The 22,188-nt window shown below is 39.6% G+C and overlaps 2 protein-coding genes across 9 annotated transcripts in view; both read left to right on the top strand.

Annotated features, from left to right (window-relative positions):
• The window catches only part of cadm3 (cell adhesion molecule 3), a 109,382-nt gene extending 103,243 nt beyond the window's left edge, over positions 1 to 6,139 (top strand). For all 7 annotated transcript variants that reach the window (XM_041991981.1, XM_041991983.1, XM_041991980.1 and 4 more), the window contains one exon: positions 1,566 to 6,139. In XM_041991981.1, the coding sequence (XP_041847915.1) occupies positions 1,566 to 1,684 (119 nt within the window). In that variant the 3' untranslated portion in view covers positions 1,685 to 6,139. The remainder of the gene's footprint in view (positions 1 to 1,565) is intronic.
• A 2,568-nt stretch (positions 6,140 to 8,707) lies between these two features.
• Positions 8,708 to 22,188, top strand: part of kirrel1b (kirre like nephrin family adhesion molecule 1b) — a 96,242-nt gene continuing 82,761 nt past the window's right edge. For both annotated transcript variants that reach the window (XM_041991977.1, XM_041991976.1), the window contains exon 1: positions 8,708 to 9,022. In XM_041991977.1, coding sequence (XP_041847911.1) covers positions 8,977 to 9,022 — 46 coding nt within the window. In that variant the 5' untranslated portion in view covers positions 8,708 to 8,976. The remainder of the gene's footprint in view (positions 9,023 to 22,188) is intronic.

Genomic DNA, 22,188 nt, shown 5'->3' with positions numbered 1-22,188 from the left:
AAGCATTCTCATATTCATAAAACAGTAGCTGACACTATTCTGTGGGTAGCTAACCTTAGTGTGCTCCTGCAAGACACCAGTTGTTAATTCACTTGCTTGTCTTAGTTTGGCTGTACTGTCCATCATGTTTGATGCTATACAAATTACATATTGCAGACACGTGCACCCTCTTCATTTCAGTCCACATTTTAACAGATGATCAATGTTTCCCATGAAGTCCTGAAAAAGTTTCTCAATTAACTTTAAAATGAATCGACTGCAGCCCAAGCTCAAAAACTATTCCTGTTGATAAGGGGATAAAGACAGTTATTCAAGTTTCTTTTTTTTTTTTTCCAAAAGGTAATGATGTGGTCAGTGTTGATGGGAGTCAGTGTACTGCTAAGTCAGAAAGTAGAACAAAAGGTTACTATAGATGGAAAAATAGCCCTCAGACATGTGGTTAATGTTGTGAAAGGGTCTTGTTTCTCCCAAACCATGAAGTAGTTTCCTTTAACAAAATAGTTTGGGTACCATATTACAGCCAAAAACAAACATATATCCTATATTGTCAAAATTATTGGGGTTCCAACCTTGGAATGAAATCCCATTCCTAATTTGTAAGGTTTAATTTGGACTTGCCCCCTCTTTGCAGCAATGTCAGCTTCAACTCTTCTGGAAAGGCTTTCCACAAGGTTTAGGAGTGTGTTTATGGGAATTTTGGACTATTCGTGCATTTATGAGGTCAGGCACTGATGTTGGATGAGAAGGCTTGGCTCACAGTCTTGGTTCAAATTCATCCCAAAGGTGTTCTACTGGGTTGAGGTCAAGACTCTGATTTGGCCAGTCAAGTTCATCCACACCAGAATCACTCATCAGTGTCATTATGGACGTTACTTGGAACTCCGGACCTGAGTGATGTGGATGAGGGTCCCAGTACTTTTGGTAATAAAGTGTATGTCAGTGTATCCTGGGTTTAGCTCCATCTAAGAGGATTGCGGTTAAAAGGAATAGCTTTGTGAATATGGATAAAAAATTTGGATACTAATTTGGATAAAGCGTCTGCTAAATGACTGTAGAATAGAATTTGAGATTAACTTACAAATTAAAATGTTTTCTTTTAAACTCTTTTTTAACTCTTTTAAACTTTCATTTCATTTCTGATTTAACAGCTTTGTAGGACTTAATTTTATGTGACACATTGCACAAAAACATATTTGATTATAATAATAGAAATCCTGTCGAAGGAATTATTCTTTAGCAACCTATATGCGCATTACTGCAAATTCTTTGCCTGATAAAACAAGCTTTTTAATTACAAATGGCCAAAACATGTGGGTTGTGTTCATTTTTCCTCCATATTTTTGGCCCATCAGTTGTCTCCTTGTGCAGCTTCAGCTTAAAGAAACAATATGGCAATTATTCACTTCACGAAACAGAACATCTGAAGTAAAAAGTAGGAACCAGGATGAGCTTTTACATTTCCAGTGGTAGACTTGTACTGTCCCACAGTCTTATTGCTCTTTTTCCCTCCCTCTGTTCCCTCCATTTCTTGCTCAATGGGTCTCCTTTCCTTTCTCATGCCATAGGAACATATTTGACCCACGAGGCCAAGGGCTCAGATGACGCCCCTGACGCAGACACAGCTATCATCAACGCAGAGGGAGGCCACTCTGGAGCAGAGGACAAGAAGGAGTACTTCATCTAGACAAAGGACAGAGTGGTGGAGGAAAGGAAAAGGAGGCATAGGAGAAGGAGGAGGAAGAGGAAAAGTTGGAGGACGTGGAAGTAGAAGAAAGAGGGAGGAGTGAAGGAAAATAAACCTCCATTTGTTTTCACAACACTTCAGTTCTTCACTCTGTTGGAAGGGTAGTGGGAGGGGATGGGTGGGAAGGAACTGTGGGTGGGATAAAGCGACAAGTTGATGTTCAACTACTTTTGCATTGATACAGGGAAGTGAGATTTTGCACTGACATTTGGATGAACTGATGTTAAACACTCGATACACAAACATACATACATGAGTCAGTTTGGAGGGGAATCTATTTTCGCACAGACTTGAACGCTCGTAGATGCTCAGATTAACAAACATGAGCTTCCTACTAACCTCTCAGTTCTTCTGAAACGTTAGCATGTTGTCACACATCCTTCTCTTTTTACCTGTCAGCGGAGCTAAAGAAAAAGCTAAATTGTAAGTCATATCCTGACGTCTTCAAATGACACATCATTTCTTCAATCTCCCCATCTGTCTCTTCAACACTTCAACCCAACCATGCCTGTCTTTTCATCTTTCTGTCCTCATTCTCTCCATCAACACAAGGCAGGCCCCCACCCACCCACCCGTAAACATCCTTTCTCCTCCCAGAGAAATCCATCTAAGCAAAATTATTGCTGACAAATACAATCTCTCTCCATCACTGTCTAATCTTTTTATGCCATCAAACCTCTTCCTGTGTCCTCACAAACTCCCCCGGTATGAACTGTTAGATTTTCCCACAATGCACCATCACAAAACATGCAACACTCATGCAAAATAGCATTCCCACCTGTGCTACCAAGCTGAGGGGCTCCAGTATACATATATAAATATATATATATAAATATATATAGAATTATATAGCATTCTTTTTACTTGACAGAAAATGTTTGATGTGCTGTAAATACACTCTCTGTCCTGTTTCTACCTTCTGTCTTCTTCTCTCTGCAGCTCCCTCTCTCCTCTCATACAGTCTGTTACTGCATTGCAGTTACTTATATACTCAAAAAAATGGCCTGCCTGTTTTTATTACATGCGTGAAAATGCAGAGTTGAAACTATCAATTACTGGGGAAAAAAAAAGAAGTAAAAATAACTAAGATGTTGAGATAAAAACTAACCTTAACTGCGAATATTTGTATGAAGAATGTTTCCTTCTAATTTTCTTTGCTCTTTAATTCTTTTTTTTTTCTTTTTGGAAACTTATGAGAGATTTTCTCTCATTGGTGAATTACTGTCAGTATTAACGGTTTACAGTGTCTGTCATTTTGTCAGTCCAGGAGTCCAAAAAGATTATTTCCATCTTGTGCTTTTGATTTTTGAGGTTTACAGTTTATATGTTTTGCTTTCCACCAGTTTCCTCCCTGCTTTGTCAGCCTCTCTGCTCCCAATCACTGATTTATAGGAAAAAAAAAAAAAAAAACAACAACAAAAAAAATAAATAAAACAACCTCCTTCAAAAGGAGTTTCTAAAGGTTTCTGAGCATTTAATGGAGTTTCTCTGGAGTTCCACTGCCTGGTGCTTGTGCTCGATGTGGTGTTCCTTCCACTTGGCCCTGCTGAAGCCAACTCTCACCTCCTCCATCCCCCTCCCCCTGCAGCACACTGCTCGTCTTGGTGAGGCCACCTGGCACGATATTTGTTAATTAGTGACATCATGAGTTTCATTTGCTGCATTGGGACGGGGAAATGCTTTCTTATTTTTCTAAACAGGACTGCCTACATGCATTAAACACAAACTCCTTGGCAGAAAAAAAGTCATTCAGTTGTTTTGTGTGTTATTTTGAGCAGGACTTAGCACAAGCTTAGCAAGAGGTTCCCATAAATGAACGGTATTTTATTGAGGTTGGGATTTTGCCTTGGCAGTGGCAAGCTCCACTTGGCTCAGTCATGGAAATTGATTGCAATCAAACTAAGAGGCTCCGGGCTGCAGATTGTACACAAGCCAGGGTTCAGTTTGGTGGGCAGGGAGCCGAGCTGGAGTCTGGGCTTCACAAACGCTGAAGAAAGTCATTCAAGAACTTAAATATCCTCTTCTCCTTTTCTCCCTCCTCTCCTCTCCATTTGTTTTCAGACTTTAATCAATCAACCTGTCTGCGTCCTGATCCACCTTCACCCCATGTCCTCCTTTCATCACTCCTTCCCCCTCCATCTCCGATCGATGTCCGACTCTCCTTGCTGGTCTTTGTCTCATTCAGAGGCCCATGTAGACGTACAGTAGAAGTAGCGTCTCTAGATGTGTGCTGATGGCATTGTGGGAGTGTTTCGGAGATGAATCCATTTGCTGTTGTCAGTCTACCCATAGACAGTGGTGTCTGTGATAGTGTTTGCTCACCTATATTGGAAATGTTCAGGGATTATGTTTTCCATACCCTTCCCCACATTGTCATATCTAAGCTGGCCGCTTTGAAAGAAAGTAGCTGAACTAGTAGGTTTTTAAGCTAGCTATACTATACCGGGTAACAGGACCTGAAGCAGGGTCAGCTGTTGTTTTTCCTTCCAAGAGCTGTCAGCTGGAATATTTGCTGGTTAATGTGATGCTGATAATGATTTTAATAGTGTTTGGATTCTTTCAGAGTGTTTGGGTGTGTGGGGCGGTGCAGCAGCAAGGTGGTTCGAACTTTTACTGCATAATAAAATGGCTCGAAATCAAACCTGCCGGTCAGCTGAGGCCTTTCTGTGTGGAGTTTGCATGTTCTCCTCCGGGTGCTTCTTCCGCAAGTCCAAAGACATGCACATTGGGTTACCAGGTGATCCGTGGCCGGAGGTTTGTGTGCATCTAGACATGCTTGTCTGTCATTTTGTGTTAGCTCTGTAAAGGTATGGTGGCCTCTCCAGGGTGCACACCACCTCTCAGTCTGTGACAGCTGCATCTCATCCACGACCTTTTACAGGATAAAGCAAGTACAGTTGATATATTGGTTTAATGTTTAAAGAATTCATAACACTGTTGATGTCACTCCTCAGCTTTTCACTGCTATCATGTCTGCAGACCAGAGGTTCGGCTTTGTCTCTCAGAGCTGGCTGTACACTTTGAAGATGTTAGCATTGAACTGTATTTAGCCTCAATCTAACTCTACTCTTTAAAAAGAGAAAGAAATACCTGCCTCATACTCAAAGTGTAGTGTCTTAAAAACTAATGGACCTGTATTTGCTTGTAATTTATTGTCCTGTCCTTCGTCTTAGTTAATGTGCTAGCATGTAGCTTGCATGAGAAACAGTTGGAAACTGTAGATACTGTTGGAGATAAGAAGCGCAGACTGGCTTCTCTCCAGAAACAAGAGCGGCGGTCTGCCTGCCGGACCTCTCTGCTGTCCTCTGATCTGCAAACACAGCCCGTGCCCCAGTTAAATCCGTCTGTACCTCCTCAGCACTGCAGGCGACTCATGAAGTAGGACTCATTCTGCTTTTTACTCCACCGCTTCTACATGAACATCACGTTGGGGTATCGTTGTGTTGAACTGGGACATGCAGTTAGTCATTTTTATTGCTCATGAAGTGCAGTATTGACCAGCTGGCACCAGATGCCGGCAATAAACAGCTTTTCTTCTCCCTCTTCAGTTAGTTCGAGCTGTACTGCCCCTCCACCTGACTCACCAACTTCTCTTCATTCAGTTGCACACTAGCTGCCGCTCATGTCTTTTCCTTTCGTAGGATGAACAAATCGACTTTTAAATTGTTTTTTTTTTCTTAAGGTGTGCATAATCTTCAAGGTGTTTCTTTCAGTTAAACTGATAATTTGCTTTTTCTTATAATTAGATTCTCCAAAACTTGAATGTTAGGAATTTTTTTTTTTTTTTTTTTTTTTTGCCTATTTTATTGTTTCAACAACCATTTTTATATATTTTCATGTATATAGTGTTGCCTTTACTGGAAACTCTTACATGCGCACCCATACACGCTTTGCACACACGCTTTGGGGTACATACACATCCACACACATATCTGGATATGCACGTCCGGCATGACGCCTGTCGCAGTTGTGTATTTGAACATATGTGTGTGTATGTGTGTTTGTGTATGAGTGTGAGGTGTGTATTAAATGACCCAAACAAACTCCGGAGACACTCTTAATATGTGTTGCATTCACAAAAGTGTTTTTATTTTGATGACTAAAATATTTCTTATGTTTTTTTTTTTGTTTGTTTTTTTTTTTCCTTTTTGGGGGTTGAAAAGTCTTCCTTTTGATTAAATATCCATATCACCTGGGAATAGTGCTGTCATGTATGTTAATTTGTACAACGGTGGATGATGTCATCAATACGACCACCAGGCCACTGGCTGTGGTGAGTTTCGTGTCTGTTGGCTGTTACGCTCATTAAGTATTTGCTTTTTGTTTTCTCTGGTTCTTTTGTTAGAATACAGTTCAGTTGTTGACTTCAATAAACATGCATTTGGGTTAATTTCACTTGCGTGTCTCTGCTTTTTCCTGTGATTCACATCCTATCAAATTCAAATGTTCATTCAGTGTTTACTCTGTCTGAGTCGGCAGGTTATTGATGGGTTATCTCTGAAATCTTTACATGATTTCAGAAATTCCTCAAACAACTAAAAACTTTTTGAAGAAATGATAATATTTTTTTTAAAAAACGATATGAAGTACCAATGACAATAATCTAATATAGGTTCATTTAAGATGTTTTGAAAGTACTGAGTTTTCTTTTGGGATTTCATTTTTGAATGAAGGGAAAAAAGTCTGATGAATTTAGTAACAGAATATTTTCTTCATAAAAGTTCAAAATAACAACAAATATGTCTTGAAATGTGTCACAAATCCAATGTGGTAGAAGCTTAACAGGTATAAAAAGCTATGCTGCTTATTTTTTGTACCATTTAGCTAAAAGAAAACTATCCAACAGAGGGCAGTACAACATAGTGAGTCAAATCCCCTTTTATTAAAACCCCATTTTACTGGTTGATAAGTTGGAAAGCCACAGACATATTTCTACATTTCCATTTAAAATATATTCCATAATAGCAATAAAAATGCATCTTCTAACCAAAGCAGATTACAGCATAATGCTTTATTTCTTCCATTTGTTAAAAGAGTCTTCTGAACGCTGCAGCCTTTTTGTGTTCCTCTTATCCTTTCTCTGCCTATTTAAACTATTTAGTTTGCACTGATGTTTTCGTGTAAATTGTTACTGACTATTCTGGTAAAGATCAGCCTTTTTTCTCGACACATGCCTATAGTTAATTACAGTCACAATCTTCACACAGATGGATCTTTATAATTGTGGACAGTCATTAGGGAAACAAAAATAAAGATGCATTCCTATGTGTATGAAATAAAATGAGTGTTTACAAAGTATAATGGCATTAAAATGAATCTGTTTGTACCTCTAAAATTAAACATTGATAAGTGGGATGTGCCAAAGCTAACCTCATAATACTCATGTGAGATGAAATGTTATTTATATGTTAGACCTTCTGTTTGAAGAATTGCTTGAAAAATACATTTAACCAGTTTCAAGTCTCAAGTTTTTTTATTGCACAAAGACACAAATATTGTACATAAGAAGCGCTCGTATAAAATATAAGCTGAAGTAAAATAAAACTATATAAATAAAGAAAATTGAAAAAATAGAGTGTAAGCTGTGCAAACTTACGAGCAAACTGACCAGTTCAGTCGTCTGATGGCTTGCGGACAGAAGCTGTGCCTGAATCTGCTGGTTTGAGTTTGGATGCTTCTGCACCACTTGCCCAACATCAGGAGTGGAAAAAGTGTAAAGCTGGGATGGCTGGAAACAGAGTTTCACTACAGAAGTGTCAATAATAGGAGATAAAACAATAAGAACAGACATATAGCACGCTGCAAAAGTCGAGTTATCCTCTCTGGTGGAACAGGTGGATGATTTTGAACTATAAATGGAAACATAACCAAGCTAAACAAACTATATAAAACATCTTAGAAATCAGTATTTAACATGGCCAGGTTTGTTCTTCATCGCAGTCTGAGCCCTCTTAGACAAGATTTCTTGTAATTTCTTTAAGTAGTCTGTAGAAATAGTTCTCCAGGCTTCTTAAAGGACATTTCAAAGCTTGTCTTTGATGTTGGCTGCCTTTTGTTCTGTTCTCTGTCAAGATGATCACCACTTCAGTCATGTTGAAGTCTGGGCTTTGGGGAGGTTTCATCACTCCTTAAGACACTGATTATCAGCCCAGTTTTTGTATCATTTGGCATACATCTACCTTTTCTCCCTATTTCCTTTCCTTATGGCTTCTTGACAGCAACTATTTCTGATGAGGTTTCACAGGAAATAAGTCAGATGAAGGTTCTGATGCATATCTCATGCTCTGTATCAGCTCTTTGTAGGTTCCCCCCTTTCTAGATGCCACTAGATACTGTTCTGTTTCCTAATTCTTTTAAGGTTTGATGTATCTTCTTTTATCTGATAGTTTTGTATTTTGCATTATCTGTGGATGGAATTAATGAAATTGGAAAAAATTATGTCTATTTGTGAGTATCACAGCACCTAAAGATATAATTTAAAAATGGTTCTTTGCCAAGGTGTTATCCAGGTCTGTAATAAAAAATATTGTATTTAAAGAAAGCAGCCAATGTCCAAAGACAAACTTTGAAAGACCTTCAGAAAAACCTGGAAACTCAAGATCACTTAAAAGATTACAAGACAAAATTGAAGTACTAAAGTTTGCAACAGCACAGCTTTTGTTTCCCTTTAGGGATTTATTTTATTCAATAAAAAACATGTTCAGCTTTAAATCTCTGTAAATATTCGGTGTTTGAAAAAGCGTTCATTCAGCTGAGACCTGAAGTTTTCATGTGTAAAACGCTAAAGCGCAGTTCTCGTTGCGGCCACAGCAGCGCTCTCCTCCTCCGATCTGTGGAGTCTACAACGGAGATTTGATGGGGGGCAGGCAGTACATGAGGGAGGGGGTGTGTGCTACTGATTGTCTGTGAAAGGGGGGGAGGCAAGGAGGGAGAGAGGAATTCAGTACAGTTTAAATGTGAACAGAGGAAAAGGGACGCAGACTGAGAAACCGAGAGAAAAAAGTGGAGACAGGTTTATTTTACGCACGGGAAAAACAGTGAAGTAGTTGAAGAAAAGAGCAAAAGAGAAAGAGGAAAAAGGGCATGGGATATTTTTTCCTTTAAATGTGTCTTCTTTCACTCTCATGACTCAAAGAGGATTCCAGCTAAATTCACCCGCTCAGGAGGAATTGATGGTGTCTTTTGGGGGAAGCAGAGCCGAGGGGAGGAATCTGAATGCGCTCGGCTGAACCATGCCAGCCTTGTGGATCATAACTTTGACGATCACTTTGAACCAAGGTGAGTGATAGTTGAAGGAACCAGAACTGGTGGGGAGCGACGATGGAAAGTTTTGGTTTTAAAGCCTAAATTGTTTTCTGCTTTTGTTGGTTTGACAGTTTTGTCCGGGCGGCTGTGCGCTTTGTGGCTCTGTTTCTGTCTGCGCTCGCACTAACTGTATATTGTGTGTTTATGCCTGGCATGGAGTCCACGCGCATGAAAACGCTTGATTGATTTGTGCTGTCCTGGACGTCGTGATCACATCCCACAGACGCTAAAGTGAAAAGAGTCCCGGGGTGTTTTTCACGGGTTGTTCTTTGCTAAAAATATTAAAATTTCTTTTTCCTTTAATTACACGTTTAAGGGGCAGAGAGATGAGGAGCATCTGTACACGACATTGCTTTGACGTGACCTTTGAAACACATGAATGGGTGAATTTGGATGACACATACAAACGCAGTGTGGGTCAAACACAAGCGCGCGCTTTCTCTCTCTCTTTCTCTCTCTCTCTCTCTCTCTCTCACACACACACACACACACTCACACACAGCAAGAACACACTTTGCGCATAACCTGTCAGCTGGGGATGATTGATGAGGCGAGGATCCGAAGCACAGTCTGGTCGCTGGGCTTTAACATGAGTCACACTGGATCAATTTTCAACTCGTACATGGATGGGGCACGCACGCGCCAGACACGTGCATGGCTTTAGTCTTATTGTGTGTGAGAGTAGAAAGTAAAGACCAGTGAAAGTGTCCCTCGAGAGAGGAAGTCTCTGTGTGTATTAAAGCGCGAGGGTTAGAAAGACCAGTGCATCCTCTTAGAATGCAGGTAGAGTCTTATATGCACGTGCTCGTGCGCGCATCCCTGCTGCAAACGTTCAGGTGCCAAAAAAAAATCATATTTTACCTTAAAGACGGAGACATATTCACTGGACTGGAGAGGAGTCCCATTACTAATATTAATGTCCCTATTTATCGATCACCTTGATAGATTGCCCTCACTTTCTCCACACACACACAGACACACACACTCACACATACACTAAAAGGTGGATGACTGTGTGTTTGTGCTGGAGGGCAGTCATGGCTCCAAAGACAGGGGTGATTAATTGAGGTGCCTGATGTGAACAATTCAACCATATACGTGTGTGTGTGTTTTAGTGTGTACATGCCTCGGCACCTGGGTCCCCGGTGCTGCAGGCAGACGGTGTGATGAGCCACAGACGATGATCTGCCTAGACAGACAGTCAGAGGGGCTCCCAGGCCTGAGCAGAGCTGACCACCTGAGTGGAATGTGATAGATGTACTGTGGTAAGAATCTGTCAGAATCTGAACATCTGAGATTCAAGATTAGGATACAGAACATGAGATTAGATCAGTTGACAGCCATGACAAAACTCTGTTAGTCAAAGGAAGGAGTCACTGTGGATAATATTTATTATTTTGGTTATAAGCTGGATGAAAGAGAGAATAAACAGCAGTGTCCTTGTTCTAAAGAGAGAGTTGAATGAATAGATTTTTTAAAAAAAGGATGAGGTAGAAGAGAACAGTGGATAAAAGGCAGTCAGAGCAGAGGCAAAAGAACAAAACAGAAAATAATAAGGTAGAACAGATATGCAGCAAATCATAAAAGAACATGAAGCAGGAAGTGATCAGGGAGCAATGAAGGACACAGACAGAGACCGAAGCAGAGCATCAGATCAGTTTCTCCTGCTGAGCCGGTGTAAGCCTGTAAATGTGATCAGCGTGAATCCGTCCCCTACATGCAGCGTCTGCAACCTAATGTGTGTTTAGCCTGTTTGGACTCTTCCAGGTGTCTGCTGCCCATTTTCCACTGCTGACAGCTCTCTGAGCAGCCTGATTCACTCCTCAGCCTGGTGGTGTGTCTGGCTTTGTAACACAGACCAACTACATCTCTGTGTGGTTGACCGCACATCTGTGGGTCCCTGTAATTACCATTCGGCCCCTGTATGTGTCTCTGATGTAGCGATTTGCCGCTGTGCTGCCAGCACCAGTCTGGCTGCGGGCGAGGAAGCTTGTTTCTCAGAGTCAATTCTTGAACAGCAATTTTGCTTGAGCCGAACATTTTTGCAGCCTGATCATGCAAGCAAGGCAAGTAAAGCGATTCTTGCACCGCAAGCACCTGTCCCATCTCTCTTCGCTCACTTTCACACACACATATACACTTTATTTTTTTCCCCTGCTTCGCCCCCTCCTTCCTCTCTTTTCTCCCGTCGCAAGAATAGTGCATAGGCTTAGATGTAAAGAGACAAGCCAAAAGACAGATAGATGAAGGCAGAGAGAGACGAAGAAAGGAAGAGACAGCGGGGCTCACTCCTAATCTGTTGACAAGAGGGGATGTTTGAGGATAAACAGAGGCAGAGCAGGAGAGCTCAGGAAGCAAAGAGAGAAAAAGAAATAGCTCTGTTGGCTTCAGTCTCAGCTTTACCAGCAACCCAGCTGGACCATCAATGTTTGATGGTTTACATCAGCAAAAGATTTACAACCAAATTGGGCTCCTGGGGCACCCAGGGATCCTTAGAAAAGTCTCTGAAGATATATTTAGAAGTAAGTTAACAAAAGCTACCAGGCTTGCTTTAGATTCATTAAATGTTTTACCTCTCATCCAAAAATACTCTCAAGACATTCTAAGAAATCTAAAACTAATGCATTTGGCTTGCAGTTCTTTTATATTATGAGCTGAATAGCCATGATTCCCAACAGATTCCCCCAAAACACCCTTCCCTGTGACCTATTACAGCAGTAGATTGTATGAAAAGCTCTCTCTTCTGTTGCACCCTCAAACAGTTGTGTAATTCCTCTCTGAATCACCGAACAACAAAAATACTCTCAGATGGGGTTAGTGGGTAAAGTCATAGATATTTTGGTGTTTACGGCATGTAAAGCTTCTGTAAAATACACAACACACACCAGGATGTTGTAGTAATAAGGGGATACAGCATTGTCATGTAACTAAACATGATTTCATCAAACCTCACCTGTGCTACCTTAAAACTGGGATTTATTTTAGAGTATTTATAGAATTCCTGATTTGATGTTGTGATACAGATGACCCACAGGTTGTGATGAACCAAATCTGGTTAATTTCTAATCTATCTATCTATCTATCTATCTATCTATCTATCTATCTATCTATCTATCTATCTATCTATCTATCTATCTATCTATCTATCCATCCATCCATCCATCCATCCATCCATCCATCCATCCATCTATTCATCTATCTATCTATCTATCTATCTATCTATCTATCTATCTATCACTTTGACTCATGGATTGCATCTGGGAAACTGAGATGGATATAACTTGGTGATATTTAAAACACCCCGTAAAGTGACATTTAAAGCAAACACACTACCTATGTTTCAAATTTGACATTGAAATCATAAATGATCTAACTTTTTTTGTTTTTTATTAATCCATTTTTACCACCACTTCTTAGCCTGAAAAACTAAACTAGGGATCACTGTTTTTATCATTGTTACTAGCCTGACCTAAGACTGGCAGATCAAGCTGTTAGAAATCCATAGAAGACATACACGCTAGCTTAGCATGTCTTTTATGGAAGTTATATTACGTACGGCAAGAAGCAATTAGCATGTGTAAAGTTGTTAAAATAGGAAGCATATAAGGTAGCAAAAAGGAAAAGGGAGCTACGACAGAGCGGTGCTCCATGCTGAAGATGAAGGTATGTAGCTTTCAGTAGGCCAATATAAACAGTTCTTCAACTGCTCCAGCTGGAACTTAACAAAACAATATTAATTTAAGTCCAGCTGCAATTCTTAATCGTGGTTGCATAGTATAATAACTAGATTTTCATGTTGTAAGTCGTCTCGCATACAGTTATGATGGTAAACAGTGATGCCTACACTGATGGAACTACGCGGTGACAGCAGTAAATATAAAAATATCCACTAAAAGTGCTGTTAAATTAAATTATCCACATAAACATAAATGGTTTTAATAAATTAACAGATGAATTGGGCTGTATGTTTATTTGTAAAGCACATTTTAAAATTAATTTAGATTTTCTTCCAGCTATGTCACAGTAACAGACTAAAAGTAATTATTCTATTTGTTTATTTAGCTATTTATCAGTAAGACAAAGTAATGTCAGATGCTTCAATATATGAAAATAAGAAAATAAATAAATAACAGGCATTCTTTCCCTTTCCTTTTTCTCCGCTATATATTGCCCGAGCCGGTGTGGGAAAACAAGTACAAACTTAGCAGAAAAAGTAAGAAAACTTGTGTTTGGTTGATTATTTCTCCCCTTTTATAATACCAGATTATAGTATAATATGCATATCACACATTAAACATACATATTTTACATTATACATTTCAATATATGTTGGAAAGCTTAATTAGTCAGCTTTACAACAATGTATAAATTGTGAGATTGTTGCAGGGGTGTTTGGCACATTTTTAGGGGCAGCATGTTTTACCACACGTTTAGCTTTTTTCCTCATTCCACAGAAGCATGGTCCTTACAAGTTATACAATGTGCTAAAGATGACTAATCAGGCTTTTCAGCTATGTATAATTCAACAATTAGTGTTATTAAAGAGGATAAATAACCAACCAAACATACATTTTCTAACTTTTTGTGCACAGTTTATTATGTTTTTAAACCTCTGTCCAATAACTTGGAGAACTTTGTCTTCCACTGAAAGAGGGTAGGTTGTGTAATTTTATGTCATCAGTTACTTACTATCACTGAAAGCTGTGAAACCCATTTTTTAGTGTTTTAAAGTGATCAGATCTCACAGATGGATTTTCTATTAAAAGAAAAGTGGCCAAATTTGTATGTTTTCAGTTCTTAAAAAAAGAAAATTTAAATCTACACAAGTGAAAAAAAAAATTAAAGTTAGAATCAACCTAGAAAAACTGCAGTCACTGCATCATTGAAATTTCCTTAAGAACTAAAGATCAGCTAAGTCTCTACGCAGTCCTGATCCCTGAGTTTTGTAACAACTGGGCTGTAAGTTGTCTCTAAACCAGGGATTGCAATCGTACAGGTTGTAGGTGTTTCCCTGCAAAGGAGCAATTAAAACCTGCAGGACAGTGTCCCTCAAAGATAAGAATTTGGGATCCCTGCCCTGAACCATGATGTTTTTTAGATAAATATGAAAACATAAACAGAATTATAACAACACCAAACATGGCTGCAGTACAGCAGTTGACTCTACTTGTCCTTCCAAGTCAAAGATAAACTGCTCACATTTCCTAATTCTTTGCACCTCTATTACCAGAACTCGTGCACCATTACCATTTCATCCTCCTATATGTTGTAAATCTAGTGTTGTGCTGGACATTAATAGCTAAATTTACACACATGTAGTAAAATGACATTCTTTAAACTTGAAGTTTCTGAGTTCTGTGAACTCAGAGTTTTCTTTGAAATGCCTTTAAAAAAACAGCCTTCTTTTGTAGACCAGACGCAGTGGGTCAAGATGAGCATTTTCTTGCATAAGCAGCCTCATGATGATTCAAACATGGCCTTTAGTGGCAATTTGTACTTATTGTGCCATAAAAGCAAGCATATAAGGTTGATTGACTCTGTTGGAGTAACTGGATACTGGGAAAAAACTAATTCAATAAAAAAAAATACTACTTTCAAATGAAACTCATTAAAAATTGCATGACAAGCCTTATTTAAGAGCATAGCGGACTTTCAGATATGATGGGAGGCGGGAGTTGGTGCGTGTGTGTGTATGTTTGGCTTCATCTCAAAGCCCTCCAGTACCTGACAGATCTGATATCCTTACACTTGGAGAGATTTAATCTGAGGTGACAAAGAACAGCAATTAAAATAAATGAATAAAATAAGCGTCACAATTAGCTGTCGCCTAATTTCCTACGATGCCCTGATAATCTAGTGATCTGCTGAAAACGATGGTGGTAATTTTGCCCCTTCCTCTTCAGCTCACTCTTCTGGTCTTTTTATTTTGTCTCTCAGCTTGGAGTGAAAGAGGGAAGAGTATGTAGATTCGGACAGAGAGCCTGGACCAGTATTAGGACTGACACCCGTCAATCAGGCCGATATGTTAGCCTGGATGAGAGAGGAGTAGGGGACTTAGAGGAAAATGAGGAGGAGGACATGCAGAGAACTAGCAGTGCTGGGGGAGAAGCAAAAGAAAGGATAGAGAGATATTCAGTTTGTAGGACAAGAAGGAGTGTGCATGAAAGATAAGAAAATAGGGGAAAGGTGAGTTGAAAATCGGGGGTTTACAAGAGTAGGAGAGCAGTTGAAGTCAGAAGAGGGAAACACATGAATGGATGGGGGAAGAAAAAAGGGGAAAAGGATTAGAAGTAAAGAAAGACCTATAAGCGGGAGACCATGAGAGGAGGGTATATGTTTGAAATAGTCAGAGGTGTAATTATGGAACTAGAAAATAGTAGAAAAAATGATAGGAGAGAAAATTTGGTGATGAGAGGAGAGTAGAAATGGGATGCATGGTCAAACAAGGTGGAGACAGATGGAGGAAATACTGGAGGGGCTGCAAAAGGGAGGGTGGGACATGAGATGACAAAAGGATTAGGGAATGAGTCAAATTCTGATAGGAGGACGGTCAAAGAGGAGGACAAAAATTATGAAAAGATGACTGAAAGGGAAAAAAGGAGGATAGCAGAGTTGGAGAGCGTAATGGGGTGCTGTAAATGCAATGAGAGAAGAAGAATAGATAAAGCAGGAGAAGAAAAAGTGGATGAGAATGGGGAGCAATATGGGGGAGGAAGAGAGGCTGGAGCAGAGACACTAATAAAGGGGGGGCAGAAAATGAAGAAGGAAGATGCCATATTATGGGTGGAATGTAGAGGAGGAGTGGGAGCTAACGGGAGTGAAGGAGTGGAAGAGCAGGTTTGGGGAGCAGAGATTTATGTTTGGAGAGAGTTGCAGCAAGGGAGCAGAGGGAAACAGCCAGGCCTATTATAGATGAGGCTCTCCTGGGAGAGCAGGGCCTGGAGTTTTCTAGGCATTTCCAGCATATTTTACCACTGTTCCAAGCAGCACGCTGCATTGCACAAAGCACCGCCCTCAACCCGAGTCCTCAGCCCTCCAAGGATAAATAAACTGGGTCTCCTTTCTCTGTATGAGTATTCAATAAAAGTGATAAAGGGCTGGAGTAACCCTTCTCAGCTTTTTTGGAGGGGATATGAAAACCAAACTGGCCCTCCTCTCCGAGGAGAAGAAGAAAAACAGACATCAAGCAAAAACACATTGAATGCAGGAAAGTCTTTCTTTTTTATATGAGGAAAAAATGTCAACGAAAAAAGAGCTATGGGATCAAAGGGGCTGAGTGTGGAGGTAGTTTGTGTTTCTGCTTCCTTCTGTGTCTCGCTGTTTCTTTGTCTGCTTGTGTTTTCTCTCGCTCACTGTCTGAGAGACTCATGGAGGTGAGAGAGAACAATTGAATGGGCCTCCCACATAAAATCCATTCAGAGACATCTTGAGGAATAAGAATGAGAAATTGTCCAGCGCATTAAATTAAATCAATCTGATCCATTACAAGATCACTATCACAAGGTTTTCCCCTTTTGTCTTTGCTCTGGATTATGCATGCTGCAAGATAAGGTGTGTGTGGTTGTGTGTATATGTACACCTGATGTAAAACTATATTGCAGTTACTGATACAGTCAGTCAAACAATTATTTAGGTGAATGCTTGACTGACATATTTCTCACAATTCAAATTTACATTTTTGATAAATTACCTTTTGAGTCTGCTATTAGACTCAACGCCCCAAACCTCCCTGACCCTTACCCCTCTCTATGAAATTAAAGCATCAAAAACTTAATTTTCATTCATTACTGGTTACATGACTTTAAGCCTAAACTGGATGGGTCGACAGTATTCTTATAGTCCATGTGAGGTACTGGTGACCTGTGTAGGATTTACCCGGCTGTCTTGCCCAATGGCAGCTTAAATAGGCTCCAGCCCACCCAACAACCCTAAAAAGGACAAATCGGTAATGGAAAATAAAGGGGATATCTGTGTAGTGGTTTGCTTTCAGTGTTAATAATAATGTCAATGTTATTTTTTGTGTTTTATAGATTAACCAACTACAGCACCATATAATCTCCAGCAAACACACACTTCTTTGCCAATAGTGAGTCCAAACAAAAACAGAAGCAGGCTGCACAACATTTTTTCTGGGCCATAAAAAAATAAAATGATTTGGGGAAAAATGTATTTAATACTTATAAAAGACTGATTGATGAGTTATTGAACAGAACATTTATCTGTTAGTTATTTTAGCCTGATTTCACCAAGAAACCGGTCAATTACGTAACACGACAAATGTGTACACAAGTGGGCTCCTATAGGTGTATATGGAGGAATTGCTGGGTTACTACTTGTTTTTATACTTTCAGGTAATTTAATAAAGTAACCAAGAAAATGGAGATGCTTATGGTATTAGCAAACCTTACCTGCAATCTTTTCCTTTCCCTAAAATAGTATTTTTTTGCAGCATTAATGGCAATAAACTGATTAAACAGCAAGAAATACTGGTCTGAGACTGGACTTAAATCTCATTCATGCCTCCACCTTGCCTTACCTACAACTTCTAAATAGTGACTTTGCTGCTTTTTTATGAGCTCACATTTTATCATAAATAGAGGCTGCAGGTAAAAGACAGATGTAGCCTCTGGGTAGAGCCCTCCACGGGGCTGTTTTCTGGTGGGTTTCTGAGACCTACTTCTTGTTCATGCACATTTTAACTATTCATGCAATACTTCTGTTTTTTCCCTTTTTGTTTTGCCTTTTTTTGTCTTCCATTCTATTTATTAAACCATTTTCTTTGTGGGGTGGCGGCTTAAACCTAAATTCTTTGTAGTTCCCAGCAGGGGGAACATTTACAAGGGGGAAGATTTACAAAAGAAAAAACAACATAAATAGAAAACTTGAGGATGGGACTTGGCGATATGGCCCACAATTCAATTCTCAGATTTTTTACAAACCAAATCTGATTTACGATTTTAATCTATTCTATTTTTCTTTTCTTTCTTAAATGCGCACTATGTAACTTTGCAACCTCAAAATTCCACCTTTATATCAGTTTTGCTTTATGCGCCGTGTCAGCAGCATTTCTCACTGCATTTATATGTTCAACTAAATTCCAGCAGCGAGTGACGGCTCACTTGATGGCTAACTGTGTATCAATGAGTGCTTTTAGACAGACACAGTTCTGGTTCTGTTGTGGACTCTCAGAACCTCGGTGCTGTCTGGCAAACCGGCAATTCATTCCGGTTGACTGCAGTCATTTCTCCCACTTGGCAGTGTGCCACTGAAATAAATAGGTTGTTCTGCAAACTTTGGTAGAAACAAACTTTAGATTAATTCTGTAATATGTTGTTACTTATTCTGATACCAGCTCCTGAAAACTGACAACATTGTACCTTTTGGGAATGAGCTTCTCCTTGCTAGCTGCGGTTTATTTTTGCTATAGGTGTGTGTTCACGTCAGAAAAATACAGAGTCATAAATGGCTAAATCAAATTAATCAATAAATCAATTTATCACCCAACCCCCAGAAAGATTGATGCTACTTCCATCTTGATTTACTGTCTGCCTGGGCAGATGCTCTCAAATGTTGTTTTTTGTTCTTTTTCAATGAAGCATGAATTATTGTCCTTTTTAGAGTAAAATTGATAAAGCATCCTAGGGTCTATGAGGTGGGGCTGTGTGATCATGAATAGGTCCTTTTCTTATAGGCATCCCCAGAGTATCTGGTTATCAATCTGATGCACCTCTCAATCTAAAAAAAAAGGAGATGGTGACTAAATGTTAAAGTAGCACAATGTAACTCCCTGACCTTTAAAAAAAAGAGCATTTCTGACTCGTTTTGATGACATAGTGACATGTATTATGTACATACCTGGAGCCGTGGTTATCCTGCAGCGTACCGAGGCTGAGAAATCGCACTTCAGAACTTTTTTTAACTTTCCAGCAACTGGATATCAACACACTGGTTGTTTAAAAGTGCACTGTACCTGATTCACCAAAAATCTTAAGAAGACATCATCAAAGGAAGTGGAGAAAAGAAAGAAAGAAAGGAAAAGAGCAACAGATAAGACAAGAGTCAACACTGGACTGACTTTTACTGGCTGGAGAGAGCTCAGACTACAGGATGCAAGATGGAAGCTGAATTAGCTTTGTTAGAGTGTGACTCGCTGAGAAAAATCAGTAGTGCAGCTTAAAGTCAAGGCTTGGTATTCAACCAACCAGACGGCAGCCACATGCTGGCTGTCCATTTTAGTTACAGCCTATATTTGCAAATATTTTTATATGTCTTTGTAGGAGTCAGTGCCAACTAAGTATTACTTTTGTGTGTTAATGCTGCAACAAGAAAGTATTGATAAATAAAGTCTGACTTTAATTATTTTAATATGCAAATATTTTTTTACGAAGAGCTTAATGTTTGTTTTTGTTACTTCTCTTTCCATTTAATTAAGAAAAAAACACAACAGATATATTTCCTTTTTACAAAACATCTGCATTGACATTGCATGTAAGATACACATCTGCATCTAACCAAGCACTATCAAGACTGATCTCTTCTGCTGAAAGAAAAGTCTGTAATATTTTTCAATATTTAATCCTTTCTCTTAACAAAATTTCAATTTTCCACACCCAGCAGACTCTGCATCTACCAGCCTCACTTTCAGTTAATTCAGCATTTATCTTCTTCCAGTCTTTCACACAACATTTTTTTTAACCTCGTATCCCTTATCAGAAACTTAGCTTGTGTAACCAAATGATTTTGTTGCATGGGCAATACAAATTTTATTTTTATTTTTTAAAGTGCATGTATCCGTCTATCCCCCTATTTTTTTTCTTTTGGCAGATTTTAAACGGTGATACAAAGAAGCCGCAGCGATTTATAGATGGAGATGGACAACATGATTACGGATGATGAAAGCTGGTATCCATCACCACCCACTCTGTTTGTGTTTCCATCCTCCCTCTGCCTGTCTATCTGCCTGTTCCTCCTCTCCCCCCTCTTATGTTTTAATGTAAGTCGATAACTATCAGGCACTGATAACACCCGGGCTCCTCTCGACTCAGTGAGAGTTGATGAGACAAAGGGAGAGGAAGGTGAGAGCGGGGTTGGGTGAGGTGCTGGCATGGGTGCAGAGAAGGGGGGGGGGATGACACTATCTCCCCTCAGTGAAACCTGTTACGCTCTGTTGCAGAAGAGATAAGCGAGCACCTCTCGGCGGTGGCAGCGAAGGGGAGCAGTGACGTCATGCTGCTTGTCTCTCGTCCCTGTGGCGATAAATGAAGTTGTGGCGTCACAGGTGGAGATTATGTCAGGGTGAGATTTGTCATTGTTCTGGCAAGCAGATTAGATTAAGTTTTTTTTTTTGTGTGTCTGTGTGTGAGAAAGAGAGAGACTACATTTGTAGGACAGATGCACCTTGTAGTGTTTGTTCCCAGGGCTGCTTTTATGGAGTTTCTTTACAAGAAAATATTTTGTCTTGTCAAAGCAGGTAAAATACAGGCGTTACTAATGATATTAACAAGACTATTCAGCCATGACAGCAAGTCAACAAGAAGTAGATAATTGTAATTCTGTCATGGTTAATTTTATTATTCATACTTGTTCTCTGCCATGACCTGTCAAACTGTCCTTCAGTCAAAAGACCAAATATATAATATATAGGCTCAAAAACAGCAATTATTTTTGTGTTTTCATTCGTGTGTGTGCAAATCCGTGATAAACAGCCAGGGTCAAAGGAAAATAAGAGCGGGTCTGTTTGCTTGTGATTGAGGCAAAGCATGAGAGGGCGAAGGAGGGAGGGAGGTGGGCATGATGGGGTGAATGAAAGAGTGAGGAGGCGAGTGTGCTGAGGAGAGCGAGAGAAAAAGATAATTTCTTAGCTCTTCTTTTTAAATAAGTCTGTTTCTATAGCAACCATCCAACCAGCCACTGGAGAGAGAGGGGAAAGTGGGGGTGCACTGGAGAGACATAGGGGAGAGAGAGAGAGAGAGAAAGAGAGAGAGAGAGAGAAAAGGAGAGTTACCATAGCAACGGAGGAAGAGGGAGAAAAAGAACTTGCAGAAACTTTAAAAAACTGTTAAAGTGAAAAAGTGAAATATATGTGAAGGAAAAGTGACAAGACTGTTTTGGTCCATCTTGTTCCAAAGCTAATGACTTACTTGTTGGAAAAGTGATATCGCTGTATGTCGCTACCTTTAGGAGAGTTCAAGGAGTTCTTTTAAAACTCCAGAGATGATTTTAGGGGAAATAACAAGCCTTTCTACTGAATGCAGCAGATGGCCTCTAATGTTGTCAACTTACTTTGTTTTTAAAAATATATCCATTACAGATTAATTCTGTAGCCATTGGGCTTGGAAATACCATTTCAGTCAATCTAAAATAAATAAATTAATCATTAATGTGCCCACAAAATTGTTAAATATGACTTTAAAAAATATTGTTTATTCTGTGGTTATCTGACTGATTCAACCCACGGAGAAAGACAATAAAGTGACCAAGATAGTTAAAATACCCCTGTATGTGCTAGAGCAATGATTCCTAACCTGGGGACTGGAACCCCCATGTGAGTCTTCCAAAGGGCACAGGGGTGTCCTGAGGCTTTGAACATTCAGAGCCATTGTGATTAATATCCACACATTGTCCCTGTTTTAAGAAGAAAAAAAAGTAAGGCTATGTGTTGTTAATTTAACTTTGGCTTCATTGAAAGACTAGAATATATTATTTATGACGAGAATCTCACTTTTGAAAGCAGACCAGTGTTCACTTCTTTGATGCGCATTAGAGCTCACATTCACACATCCGCAAACCAAGCAAGGTCTTCTGACACCACCAAATGGCAGTGTAAAGCTGGGTACACACTACAGGGTGATTTGCCCTAATCTTCCTCTTACAGTCAAAGCCAGCAAAGAGCCGGTTGTCTGATGTTTGCAAGTGACATTGTGTCTGATTTTCCTGTGGTGTAGATTGTGTCAAGAGTGATTTTTGTCTGGTCGGAAGGCCTCAGAAGGAGAGTTCATAAATAATGAACATGTTTAAAATTTCCCACTAGAAATCCTGTAGTGGGGGGGTGCTCCGAGAGGAGCCGAGCGCACACATTGTGTAATGTCACTTGTACTGGAACAAAAGCCAATTAACGCGAGCTGACTCAGCTGACTGAT

Source organism: Melanotaenia boesemani, chromosome 8, assembly GCF_017639745.1.
Source record: "Melanotaenia boesemani isolate fMelBoe1 chromosome 8, fMelBoe1.pri, whole genome shotgun sequence".
Classification (NCBI taxonomy): Eukaryota; Metazoa; Chordata; class Actinopteri; order Atheriniformes; family Melanotaeniidae; genus Melanotaenia; species Melanotaenia boesemani.
This window is presented reverse-complemented; position numbering and strand designations above follow the sequence as displayed.